The sequence below is a fragment of the Raphanus sativus genome, chromosome 3 (genome assembly GCF_000801105.2).
Source record: "Raphanus sativus cultivar WK10039 chromosome 3, ASM80110v3, whole genome shotgun sequence".
NCBI lineage: Eukaryota > Viridiplantae > Streptophyta > Magnoliopsida > Brassicales > Brassicaceae > Raphanus > Raphanus sativus.
This window is the reverse complement of record NC_079513.1, coordinates 10,172,407-10,184,812: the sequence shown is the minus strand read 5'-3', so window position 1 is coordinate 10,184,812 and position 12,406 is coordinate 10,172,407. Positions and strand designations below refer to the sequence as shown.

The following is a 12,406-nucleotide window of genomic DNA, read 5'->3' as shown; positions in this document are numbered from 1 at the left end:
GAGAGAGAGAGAGAGAGAGAGAGATGCTGCCTCGTATACAGTGGCGGATCTATAGAGGTTTTGGGTGGGGCAACTGCTCTCCATAATTTTGTGAAATATAATTTAATTTTCAAAGAATTTTTAAATTGTCTCTTATCATATATTATCTTATATATTGTTGCCCCGGATGAAAATGGATTCTAGATCCGCCCCTGTCGTATACTGATACCTTTTAAAAGAATTTTAGACAACTAATCTCACATCTTCTTGTGTTGTCACTGCAGTTAAACAATCACTCATATCCTTATATATCAATGTTAGTACCTCACACCAAAATATATCAAATTTCTTTGGAGAAGTTGTTTTGAAATACCGCAATGCAACATATGGATCTCAGCCTTTGTTGAAACCCAATCATGCGCATTATTATGTAAGCAAATTATAATATTTTGCGTTTGTTTCTACTTTGTTGTAAAATTCTGTGTTACCATCTCTGTTTGCAGGACCGGCTTAAGGGGGAGGGTAAGCAGTGCACCTGTCCCAGAGCCCACCTAAATTCTAGTTTTTAATAATAACAGGGGCCTAGATTTTTTTTTACTATAAGAAACCAAATTCTGTTTTTTTTTGTTTTTGTGGTGTTTAATTAAAACAAAATTTAGAATATAGGGTAATCTAAGCTTTTTAAATTTAAAATAAAAATACAAATATTAAATTTAGTTATTTTTTAAAAAAACTAATATTCTTTTTAATAATAATATTAAAATTAATTAATTATAGGCCCAAAGTATAACTTTGCCCAAGGGCTCCTCCTAGAGTTAAGCCGACCCTATCTGTTTGTGTGTCACATTTTTTTACCCTTTTGCTACCAACACATTTTCTTCGTCTGTGTGTTTCTTTTATTTTCCTTGTCTATATATGCTTCTTCTAATATTAGAGCACAGTTATGCGGTTACAACAGGGTTTCTTAAGGTGGTGGGGCCCATTTTTTTGTAAAAACCAGTTCCAGAAATCGCTAAATAAGGATCGTCTTTGGTCTGTTTTTTGCACTGTTCATAGGTTTCATTGACATGTGGCTGTCTACGATCGGTGCATTTTTTAATTTATTTTTAATCAGTCAAAAGAAATTTTTTTTATAAAAAACTTTTAGTGGGGTTGAGGGTTAACGATGCTCTTAAGATGATGTATCATACATGTAGATGATACGATTCATCACCAAAATAGTGAAACGCTAACTTTATATATATATATATATATATACACATATATCGTACAAGCAAACTCGATGGTATTAGATGCTCAATTCTAGATCTCTGAAGACATGTAAATGCACAAACTTTCTGGAAAATAGTTAAAATAGCTAAATAACATCGTTTAGATTTTACATACAATGTCTAAAAGAATAGATTAGTACTTGGAAGAAAGAGTAAATAACCTGAGTGCATGATGATCAAGTATCATGGGACTGATATTCATTTTGGATGAAGTTCAACGCCTGGTCCTTTGAAATAACTTTCACAATACTCGCTCTATTCTCATAAAACACTCCATATATCTTATCCGCAACTTTTACTAGCTCCGGACGGAAAGTGGTGGTTATGAACTGCGTACTTACGCTGTCATCAGCTAAACCACGAATCATGTCTGATAAAATTGTTTGGTTAAGAAATCATCATAATTCCTAAGTACATCATGTTACTACCAGGGGGAGAGGAGCGAGTTTTTGTGCACGTGTGAGAAAGTTGCAGTAAAAGACTAAAAAAAAAAAATAGATAAAAAAGGATACTGCCGACAGCAGTTCGATATTGAGTATCAAGTGCCGCATCAATCTCATCGAAGAGATAGAATGGTGCAGGATCGCATTTCTGGATGGCAAATATTAATGCGAGAGCAACAACGGTCTTTTGTCCTCCCGACAATTGTTTCATTGATCGTGTCTCCCCTTGACCAGTAAACGACACCTACCAAACAAATCCCAAATGCGATCAGCGTGAAAACTAGACAAGTCTTTTTTTTTATATCTAGTGTCCCCGAGTCTTCTGTACCTTCACTGTTACACCATCGTATTTCTCAACCCTTCCCTCTGTAGCAGCTTCACCACACACATCATCGTCAGCATCATGATCACGGTCCTGTGGATGAAAACTCACAAGGGATTAAATTAAATAAAATATGGGAGTGTTATCAAGGAAATCAGAAGCATGCCTTTTTATTCGTCTTCTTCATCATGACAAGGTCACCATGTCCACCTTGCACAAGCTGAGAGAATATACCCCGGAAGTTAAGTGCAACCATTTTGTAAGTACGTTCTATAGATTCGTCTTTCTGCTGATCCAGAACTGTAATCAGTTCTTTAATTTTCTGCAGGAACGTCAAATGTGTCAGAAAGTCAAACTCCTACTTTCTACATAGAATTCAGTAAAGAGTATGACTCCTACCTCATCTCCTGCATCAAGCTCAGCTTTCCTTTTCTGAAGTTCTTCTCGCTGTTCTGTGAAATTTACATATTGATCAAGCGCTTTCTTGTTAACATGGCTGAACTGTTGCAGCTGTTCACTGCACAGGTGTAGCATCTTCTGTAGCTCCTTTATATTTTTTTGTTTATACCTATTATTATTACCATAATAGCTTATAAATATCATAGAAATCTTACGAAAAAAAACAAAAAAAACAAAACATACGTGTCAAAAGCTTCAGATGACAATGGACCCATTCCCATAATCTTCTTCCTATTCTCTTCCTGCTTAGCAAGGAGTGTGTTACGATGGCTGAATAGTTCCTCCAACTTTTTATTTGCATCTTGCACTTTCATCTCGCAGTCATCTTGCAATGTCTGAGAGAACAAGAAATCTTTTCAGATAACTAATAGGACTATCGATATTCTCTTAATCTACAGATAATATTACTACCTTTAACTTTGCTTTCTCATCTTTAATTCTCTTGACCTGCTTAGTCTTCTCATCTATGCTTCGACAGAGACCTAAAACCATGAAATGGCAGTGAGTCTACAAGTCCAAACAGTAAACGACAAGCTCAAAACAGTGTAGATCAGAGTGTTTGGGGCTCACTTTCGAGCTCGTTTGTGAGCTCTTCAACCAATAGTTTTGCATCATAAAGTTCTTGTGTTTCTAAGCCAGCTGAACTAGGCAAACTATCATCCTCGATGGAAGCTATGGTAGCATGTAACTCATTCATTCTCCTCTTTAAGTTGGTAGACAAATTAGTCTCCAACTCTGTTTTTTTTGTCCCCCTCTGTTTGTAAATCAGACATAAATTAGAAATCAACTCAACAAGAGAAAGCAAACAGTCAAACCATTTGGCCAACCTCAATCCGATCTGTCTTGATTGCAATAAGTTTGTCCTTAAGATCCTTAATTTTTGGGTTTAATCGTGATAATTCTTCGCTTTCTTCTGGGGTTAGGCGATCCACAAGTTCCGTGGCCATTTCAGCTTCCTTCATGGCCATGCTAGATCTTAACTGCTCCATTTGTGTTCTAACGTCACCTAGTGATTTCTCCTGCAAACAGGTTAAGAAATATTATAAACTGCTAGAAAAATGATTCAAAAGAATGAAAAATTAAAAAAAAAAAGGCATCAAATCAAAAGAATGACCTTATGTTCAAGGGATTTATGTATATCATGTTTCTGCTTAGTCACGCTAGCTATCTCTTGCTTCAGTTGCTCCACCTGTAATTTGCTATGCGTCCAGTCTGCCTCAAGTCTCTGCTGCTCAGTAACAAGCTGTGTGATCTTCTGATCTATCAGTGAGAAATTTTAAGTAAAACGCTTTGACTTGAGAACTTTTGGCATGGAAAAGAAAAAGAAGAAAAAAACACAACTAAGTTATGGAAAGGATATCTTGCAGCTGTCTTCTAACATCCTCCAACACCTTCCCCTTCGTATCAATAGACTTTGTATTTTGTATTATGGTATTCATGAATCTCAATTTTGACCGCCTGTGGTCATAAAATCCGCCGGTCATACCACCCTTTCTGCTCACCTGGTCACCTGTCATGACACACCAGAACCTCTTTAGGTACCATACATGTCGAATTTGAAGCATAGTAAAACTAAATGTATTTTCAGTTCCAACCTTCCAAAGTTATGCAATCCAAGCCATCGCTCTTAGCAATTCTTGTTGCTACATTCAGATCACAACATACTATTGTTCTACCAAAAACCTACATCAAGACACGTTACGATATCGGAAAAAAAATAAGCACAAAAGTGAAATAGTTAAGGTGACAAGAAATAAGTTCACGTGCGAGAGAGCAAAAGGAGCACCTGGGCAAATGCTGGTGCAAATTTTGAGTCGAACTTCAATCTTCTCAGCAGTGGTATTGCATCAGAACTTTGTGGATAGTTTACGTGAGGCGGCGTCTTTACCCGATTCAGAGGTATGAAGGTCACACGTCCACCCTTTCGAGAATTCAGGTGTTTGATTATCTCTGTTGAAATATTGTCATTCTCAACTACTACGTGAAATAGGCTACATATTAAAAGAGCAAATTATAAGCCAGCAGATAGTAAAGAGAGTGAACATTATAGAAAGTTTCAAGCATACCTGTTTCCAGCAGTGACTTCAACTGCAGTGAAAAACTTTTCCTCGCAATCAACCAGCTCAACAAGTGGACCAAAAACTCCATTTATCTTATGCTCAGAGCAAATCCGTTTGATAGTGCTCAGTCCTCGCCTTACATCCTGAGAAAAAAATGAAACAGTTGAATTACTTTAAACGAGGTACCTAAGCTGATCAATAACTCACTCACTCCTGGAGTTGCATGATCAAGAGTTTTCTTTGCCCTTTCAAGATCCGTTTTCAACTTCTCAGTTTCAGAAGATAGTTCACTTTCTTCTCCCCATTTTTCCCTGTGTTACCAAAAAAAAAAACATATCTTCTGTTATATTGAAGAAATTCTCTACTATACTTATGACAGCAATACTTTACCTTCTTTTTCTATGCTCTTCATCCCTCTCCCTCTTTTTAATATTGAATTTTTCATGGGAATTGGAAATATGAGTATCCAGTTCACTAATTTCAACTTCATGGTTCTTGATGTGTGCATCACGCTCCCTTAAATCAACATTGAGGCCAAAAATTTCATTCTGAAGTTTTTGCTCCTACAATAGACGAAACATGTTATAGCACCACCAATCATGTAAAACTGATTCCATATATATCCGCTGCAAAACGTGAAATAATAGAGAGATTCAAATGTTATAGAACAAAATATTTGGCAACGTTTCCATCCTTTCAGTATCCATGTCAAATAATGCAAACTCACTTGAACTATATTTGAGTCTAGTACAGGCTTGAGATCTTTAATTTCTTTCCGGAGCCATTTGTCTCGAGTAGCCTTATTTGAGAACTGAGTTGCACGTCCCTGTTTCTGATAAAGAATATTAAGCTTCTTCTCCAGCTCCATTATTCTGTAAGAAAAAAAAAACACTAGTTGTCAAAGTAAGAGTACTCTTATTCATAATAAAATAGGATAAAAAGGAAAAAAACAAGATATATACAACCCACTCTCTTTTAGTAGGAACAAAGCTTATTTTCGTGTTAAACTGACAATATATATAGGCCTACCTTTTGGTCGTCTGCTTCTCCTTGTCAACTTGACTCTCATACAAGGGATTAATCGCCTCTAGTTCCTTCAAAGAATCCTGCATTTCTCTTTCCACCACACTAAGTTGCTCAAGTGCATCATTCTGAAAGGCATAACACTTCATTAGTGCATATTAGCTAAACATTTAGAAAACCGACAGCTTTAAATGCATACTGATGTATACTTCCTTTCCTAAATTTTCTATACAGAAGTGAGTGAGTAATCAGTTTGTGTGTTCACATGTGTAACAATTAAATACCTTAGACTGGATATTTCCAGCAATCCGTTCCTTGAAATCATTCTCATCAAGCTCCAGTTTTGTCTTATTATTTATAGCTTCAGTTTTTCGTGCTTCAACAGTTTCTTTCTTCTTGTTCATTGTCTGAAGCTCTTTTTTCAGTCCTGTCAGCGACTCATCTAAGCTCTTGTACTCGTCCTGGGCCTTCTCAACACGGTCATACATTTTTGTAGACTCTTCAGATGCTTTAGTTCTTTCAACTTCAACCTGGATCATAACATAAAATTCCCAGATGTAGAAAAGGTAAAGCCAAAGTGATGTGTGAGTGAACAGAAAAAATAGTAAAAGCTAAGAGTCTGCCAGAAGCTCAATAAAACATTAAATTTAGAGCAGCAACAGAACTAGAAAGACAATACTGAAAACATATCCCTAAATTTATTGGTTTACCTGTTCAAGTTTCTCCCTAGTATCATGAAGCTCTTTGTCATAAATGGTGTATTCAAGTGATTTTCTCTGCTTATCAAGTTGTTGATATTTTCTAAGTTCTTCTTTCTCTTCGTCCAAATCCTTTAGTCTGCCATCCAAGTATTGGACAACTTGGATGATTTGATTCCGTTTGATCCCTGTGAAACAAGTCATGCGGCTGTAATAGATTTTTGATGTAGCCATGCATGCATGCACGAGAAAAACCTAAAGAGGTTTCGCTATTAGTGCAGTGCAGACTGATAACTTACCTGTAACCTGCATAATTTTCAAACTCTCATGGCGTCTCTCCTCATAAACACGGGTACCACCAATCTCTTTTAGTAGACCCAGCCGTTCTGAATCTTTCATCAGTGTCAACGAGGCTATCTACAAACATACCACATAAAAAAAAGATCTGTTAATCCTAGTTTAGCTTCTTTAATGTTCTTGGCAACACAATAATATTCCCTTGCAGGAGCAATGGAGATACCTTTCCTTGTTGAACAACATAGTACGGATTAGAACGAGAAAATCCAGCACTCTCCAGTAAATCCATAACTTCATTTTTTCTGAAAATTTTGTTTAAAAAATTAACTTTTCACCAATCCACGAAATAGGGCAATGGAAAACTCATAGAAGAGTTACGAACGTAATGTGTTTCCCGTCCATGAAATATTCATCCTTTTTCAGACCAATAGTTCGGCGCAAGCGAATCTCTTCTTTATCAACCTAGTCGAGAAGCATAAGCCACAGATCAGACAATAAATGAAATGTTCAGATCTTGAAAGGTGCAGCAAAAATATATATATACTCATCATTTCGAAAGATCAATTATGAATTTATGAATTATTACAGGGATACGGTAATCAGAATTATCAAAGACTATCTCCACGAACGCATATCCAACTTGATGACTAGCACCTTCCTGTCCAATGACAGGATAACTCGGAGTTATACAATTTTGCAAGATATATAGTTAGCTAGCATCAAATGCAGTCAACAGAGCAAATTTATGGACATACATGGAGTAACGCCTTCCTATCTTCATTCCTCAGATTTTGGAAGATGTCACTCAGTACAAAACGAATTGCTGCATCCAAAAACCAATAATTCAATGAGAATCAAGAGCTAGAGATGTTTCTTTACATACACGGAATATATGGACCAAGCTTCGCATCTCTCTCTCCCCTTCTCTTGTCGTTGACTTTATCCACAAGTCAATTCCAAAAACCCTCCCCGAGGATTCTTAAATCCTTCTTCCTCTCTCTCTCTCTCACAGATCAAATCATCTTCTCCTCTCCGATCAATGATGCCACCACCATGCCACTTTCTCTTCCTCTTATTATCGCTACGACTGTCACCATGGACATCTTCAGAAAGAAGAAGAACCGTAAGTCAAGGCAGCCAGAATTCGAGCTGATTGAAGGAGGTGAAATGTTGCTAGGTTTCAGTGACACTCTAGCTGATGGTAGAAAGATTTGTCGAAGGTATACCATAGCTGATTAAACTCTTTTGTAACTAGTTACAAACCTTTCTCATATTCTATGAAATTCACAGTTTGACAAAAAAAAAAATGATGAAGAAGCTCAAACCTAACCTTGGAAAAAGTTGCTTTTCCCAGACCCATTTGCCCCAACTGCATCAAATTAGAACATTAGATCATCAGTGTCAGCAACAAGTTTAGATCTACCAAGAAATCATAGGTGCAACAATTACCAACAAGAACAAATCAAACGTGTAAAACATTGGCAAACTTAATAATCGGAGATCCGTGAACATTACCAACACAGTTAACTTTGCGGCTGAAATCCTCAGTAGCAGTTTGCTCTTTGTAACTCTTGAAACCTTCGATTATAACCTTGCGAAAAATCAAAAACTCGAGAAGAAATTCAGTAGTGTGATTATATGGTAGATGAAAAGCAGTTCCAACTACAATTTTAGAGGGAGGGAACTGGCACCATCTTGATGAACATGGCGAAAGGTCACTCTAGCTACTCCCACTTGTCGAAGCAGATAGCGATGGACTAAACTCCAAACCCTAATTTGATAGTTGAACTCTAGGGTTTTCTTGCTGAAAGATAAAACAAAAGACCGGGGAAAAGATCAGCCAAATGGAAACAGGAATCATATATTTATAAATATATATATACATGTTTCCTTTAATCAATTACTAAAAGTTAATACAATTGCGTTTTACAATTGCGATTGCCCACTAAACCTTTCTGACCCGATCGACACAATAACATAACCAGACTTGAGTTAAAAAAGATCGAAATTTGTTTGGGGGTAACTAAAAGGAAATTAGGTATTGCCGTATTGGTCTGTTTATTTTTCAGTTACAAACATGACGAAGAACAGAGACAGGTGAAGGAGAGACAGAGGACAACTTAGAACACATAGAGAGAGAGAACGACGAAGAACAGAGAGAGAGAGAGAGACGACCATGAAGAACAGAGAGATAGAGAGACCAGAGAGGAAGAGAAAGAAGAACAGAGAGAGAGAGAGAGAGAGAGAGAGAGAGAGAAGAGAGAGAGAGAGAGAGAGAGAGAGAGAGAGAGAGAGAGAGAGAGAGAGAGGAGAACAATGGAAGGCGTCCCAAGACATTGCTGGTGTTTGAGTCTGAATATATCATGTAGTGTTTCTCTTATGTGTTTGGATTGTCTAAAACAGAGACAGGTTTTACGTCTAAAACAAAAACACAGTTTTGGAAGTTGATTTGGCTTGGAGAATAAATTTTACATTGTCTAAAACAGAAACAGAAACACGTCTTACATTAGCATAAAAGACTCCATACATAAATAAAACAGAAACACGTCTAAAAAATGTTAAATATCAAACTAAGTTCCACATCGGATAATTAGACAAGAAATGTCTAATATATAAAGAGAAGTCCAACTCTAATTAGTACGAGGCCTTTTGGGAATGAGTCCCAGAAACAAATCCATGCGGGCTTGCTATTAAGGCACAAAGTGCACAATATCGTACTAATCCGATAAATAGAGTTGGACATGGGCTTTCACAATCCTAACAAAAAATAGAAACAGAAACAAAAAATAAAGAGACATGATGGAAAACTAGTCTTGAGTGTTTTTTTGTTGGTTGTGTAAGCAAATATCACTTCCCGTCCATGTGATGAAGTACCCTAACAAAGAAAGAGAAATGTGAGATAAGAATAAATACATAAACATGATTCTTGTCTGAAATTTGAACCATGCCTCTTCATGTTTCTTGTGCGTCTTCTTCATCTTCTTCTCAGCTATTGATTTCTCAATCTCAAACTCATATCGACCTAGAGTATCTTCATCTTCATCCATTTTACTTCGCTTTCAGACTCATACTTTGTCTCATACTCTGCTTACATATCTCTATTCTCTGTTTCAACCATGGGATCAGCAATTTCAATATCATTTCTTTCATCCCTGTTAAAAAAAAATCCATTCAATTCATATTTAGACAACCAAATAAAAACTAAGAGTTAGACAAGTTGTTTTAACAAGCTTGAAGTTTCTCTATACCTGATAACAAGAGCTCCTTGAAGATCCGCCATACTCTCTCTCTCCCACGACATCGTCTCTGCTTCGTGACTCTCTCTCCCTCTCGCCATCTCTGCTTCATCACTCTCTCTCTCTCTCTCACTCTCTCTCTCTCTCTCTCTCTCTCTCTCTCTCTCTCTCTCAATCAATCAATTTTACTTTTTAAATTTCAGTAAAACGTGTTTTCCCGCCGAAACCGTAAAAGGTGTTTGTCCGCCAAAACTGCAAAAACGTGCTTTTCTGCCAAAACCACAAAAACGTGTTTTTCTGCCAAAACCACAAAAACGTGTTTTCCGTCAAAACCGCATAAACATGATTTCCCGCAAAACTGCATAAATATATTTGTTCTGCGCATAAACATGTTTTCCCGCCACAAAACCGTCGCCGGAACCGCAAAAATGTGTTTTTCCGTCAAATCTGTAAAAAGGTGGTTTTCCGCCAAAACCATAGTTTAAAATTATTATATTTTAAATAATTAATAAAAATTAATTTAGTAAATCAAAAATAAAATATGATTAAATCAAAATAAGGGTATATTAGTAATTTGTTTGCTAAACTCATCTTGATGGAAATGAAAATAAAGAACAAACATAAGTTCATTTAGATGATTCATCTAGATGAACCATCTGGATAGACAAACAAACAATCTCATAAAATCTGGAAGGATCATATAAATTGATCAATTGGATGAAGATGACAGATGGTCTAAAGAACAGCCCCGTATTTAAAATTGTCGAGGGATTGATAACGACCTCAAAAGTTTGACTTCTCAAGGAGATATGTTAGAAGCATTGCCCATGACTTATATTCCTTTCCCAGACAAAGAATAGGAAGTTGTTATTGCAAAACATTCAGGTGGACCTAAAATTTTATAGTCTATTTATTTACCACTTTTGATGCCATAATAAATGTTTTATTTAGAGTCTTTATGTTATGTATGGAGTCTATTCTAGAGTCCTTACATGTTTAGGTACGTTCTGGAGCATTGTGGAGTTTATGGAGCTAAATGAAGAGGAGATAGAGTCAATGTGCAGAGGAATTGTCGGTTGACACTCATCCTTGATATCGATTGACACCCTAGCGAGATGGTCTTGCCGGATCAAGATCAATAATTGAGCCCATGAATTTCCACAAAATTAGAAGAATTCCCCTGACAAGTTTTGACATAAAATATATATGTTTATGCCAGTGTTTAGGCAGAGATACACAAATTTGATTTGATTATTCTTAGAAACTTTTTAAGGTTTAGAGAGACGATCTAAAGTTGCTCAAAAAAAGAGAGACGATCCAAGAAATCCATCAGAGTATTGATTGGAACTCTGGTTTTTATATATCTAGTATAACTATGCAATCATTATGTTTATCTTTATGTCTTGCTTGATTATGTCTGAGTAGAAATCTTGTTAGAACTAGGGTTTGTAATGGTTATGATGAATTATTGATTATAAAACTACTCGGAGCCTAATATAATCAAGATTCAAGCCTTTGCTTGGAAAATAAACCCTCCTTGGAAGCTGTGCCACCTTATTTGGCAGCTGATAACTGGTTGTGTACCGGTAACAAGGAATATGACACTTCATCATATGCGATGTGATAATTATTGTCCTAGAAATGGAGACCCATCCCAATAAGATATCCCTTAAACAACCTTTAGGTTGGTGAACAAAAAATGGAATATGGGGTTACTGGAAAACTATGTTTCCCAAGAGGTAGTGATGGCAAATGAGCTCTCCCGCGTCCAAATGACCCACCCGCTACGAGATCAAGTTCAGCCGAGTCACACCGGGCCGGCCCACGGTGGTGGGTACCCGAAAATGAAGAGGAGATAGAGTCAAGTGCAGAGGAATTGTCGGTCGACACTCATCGTTGATATCGATTTACACTCTAGCGAGATGGTCTTGCCGGATCAAGATCAATAATTGAGCCCATGAGTTTCCACAAAATTAGAAGAATTCTCCTGACAATGACCTAAAATATATATGTTTATGCCAGTGTTTAGGCAGAGATACACAAATTTGATTTGATTATTCTTAAAAACTTTTTAAGGTTTAGAGAGACGATCAAATGTTGCTAAGAAAAATAGAGAGACGATCCAAGAAATCCTTCAGAGTATTAATTGGAACTCTGGTTTTTCTATATCTAATATAACTATGCAATCATTATGTTTATGTTTATGTTTTGCTTGATTATGTCTGAGTAGATATCTTGTTAGACCTAGGGTTTATAATGGGTATGATAAATTATTGATTATAAAACAACTCGGAGCCTAATATAATCAAGATTCAAGCCTTTGCTTGGAGAATAAACACTCCTCGGAAGCTGTGCCACCTTATTTGGCAGCTGATAACTGGTTGTGTACCAGTAACAAGGAATCTTACACGTCATTATATGCAATGTGATAATTATTGTCCTAGTAATGGGGACCATTCTAGAGTCATCCCAATAAGATATCCCTTAAGCAACCTTTTGGTTGGTGAACAAAAAAAAGGAATATGGGGTTACTGGAAAGCTATATTTCCCAAGAGGTAGTGATGGCAAATGAGCTCTCTCGCGTCCAAATGACCCACCCCGCTGTGGGATCAAGTTCA

The 12,406-nt window shown here is 36.7% G+C and overlaps 1 protein-coding gene across 5 annotated transcripts; it reads right to left on the bottom strand.

The window, feature by feature from the left end:
* Positions 1 to 1,313: 1,313 nt before the first annotated feature.
* Positions 1,314 to 8,809, bottom strand: LOC108846145 (structural maintenance of chromosomes protein 3-like). Of its 5 annotated transcripts, XM_057005566.1 has the most exons (29): positions 8,470 to 8,803; positions 8,244 to 8,356; positions 8,068 to 8,143; positions 7,883 to 7,921; positions 7,308 to 7,655; positions 7,139 to 7,210; positions 6,935 to 7,014; positions 6,776 to 6,854; positions 6,555 to 6,672; positions 6,268 to 6,443; positions 5,842 to 6,087; positions 5,564 to 5,685; positions 5,262 to 5,406; positions 4,925 to 5,097; positions 4,746 to 4,845; positions 4,541 to 4,677; positions 4,261 to 4,465; positions 4,070 to 4,157; positions 3,835 to 3,984; positions 3,589 to 3,740; positions 3,302 to 3,493; positions 3,045 to 3,228; positions 2,886 to 2,956; positions 2,658 to 2,809; positions 2,415 to 2,583; positions 2,182 to 2,337; positions 2,022 to 2,108; positions 1,763 to 1,937; positions 1,314 to 1,620 (listed from the first exon to the last, which is right to left on the bottom strand). In XM_057005566.1, the coding sequence occupies exons 7-29, from the start codon at positions 6,952 to 6,954 to the stop codon at positions 1,427 to 1,429; spliced, it is 3,291 nt and encodes a 1,096-aa protein (XP_056861546.1). In that variant the 5' UTR covers positions 6,955 to 7,014; positions 7,139 to 7,210; positions 7,308 to 7,655; positions 7,883 to 7,921; positions 8,068 to 8,143; positions 8,244 to 8,356; positions 8,470 to 8,803; the 3' UTR covers positions 1,314 to 1,426. The 5 variants fall into 5 exon arrangements, with proteins under 5 accessions (XP_056861546.1, XP_056861547.1, XP_018474869.1 ...); XM_057005567.1 differs by having other exon boundaries at positions 8,068 to 8,356; positions 8,728 to 8,809; XM_018619367.2 differs by having other exon boundaries at positions 7,308 to 7,375; positions 8,244 to 8,803.
* Positions 8,810 to 12,406: the final 3,597 nt, after the last annotated feature.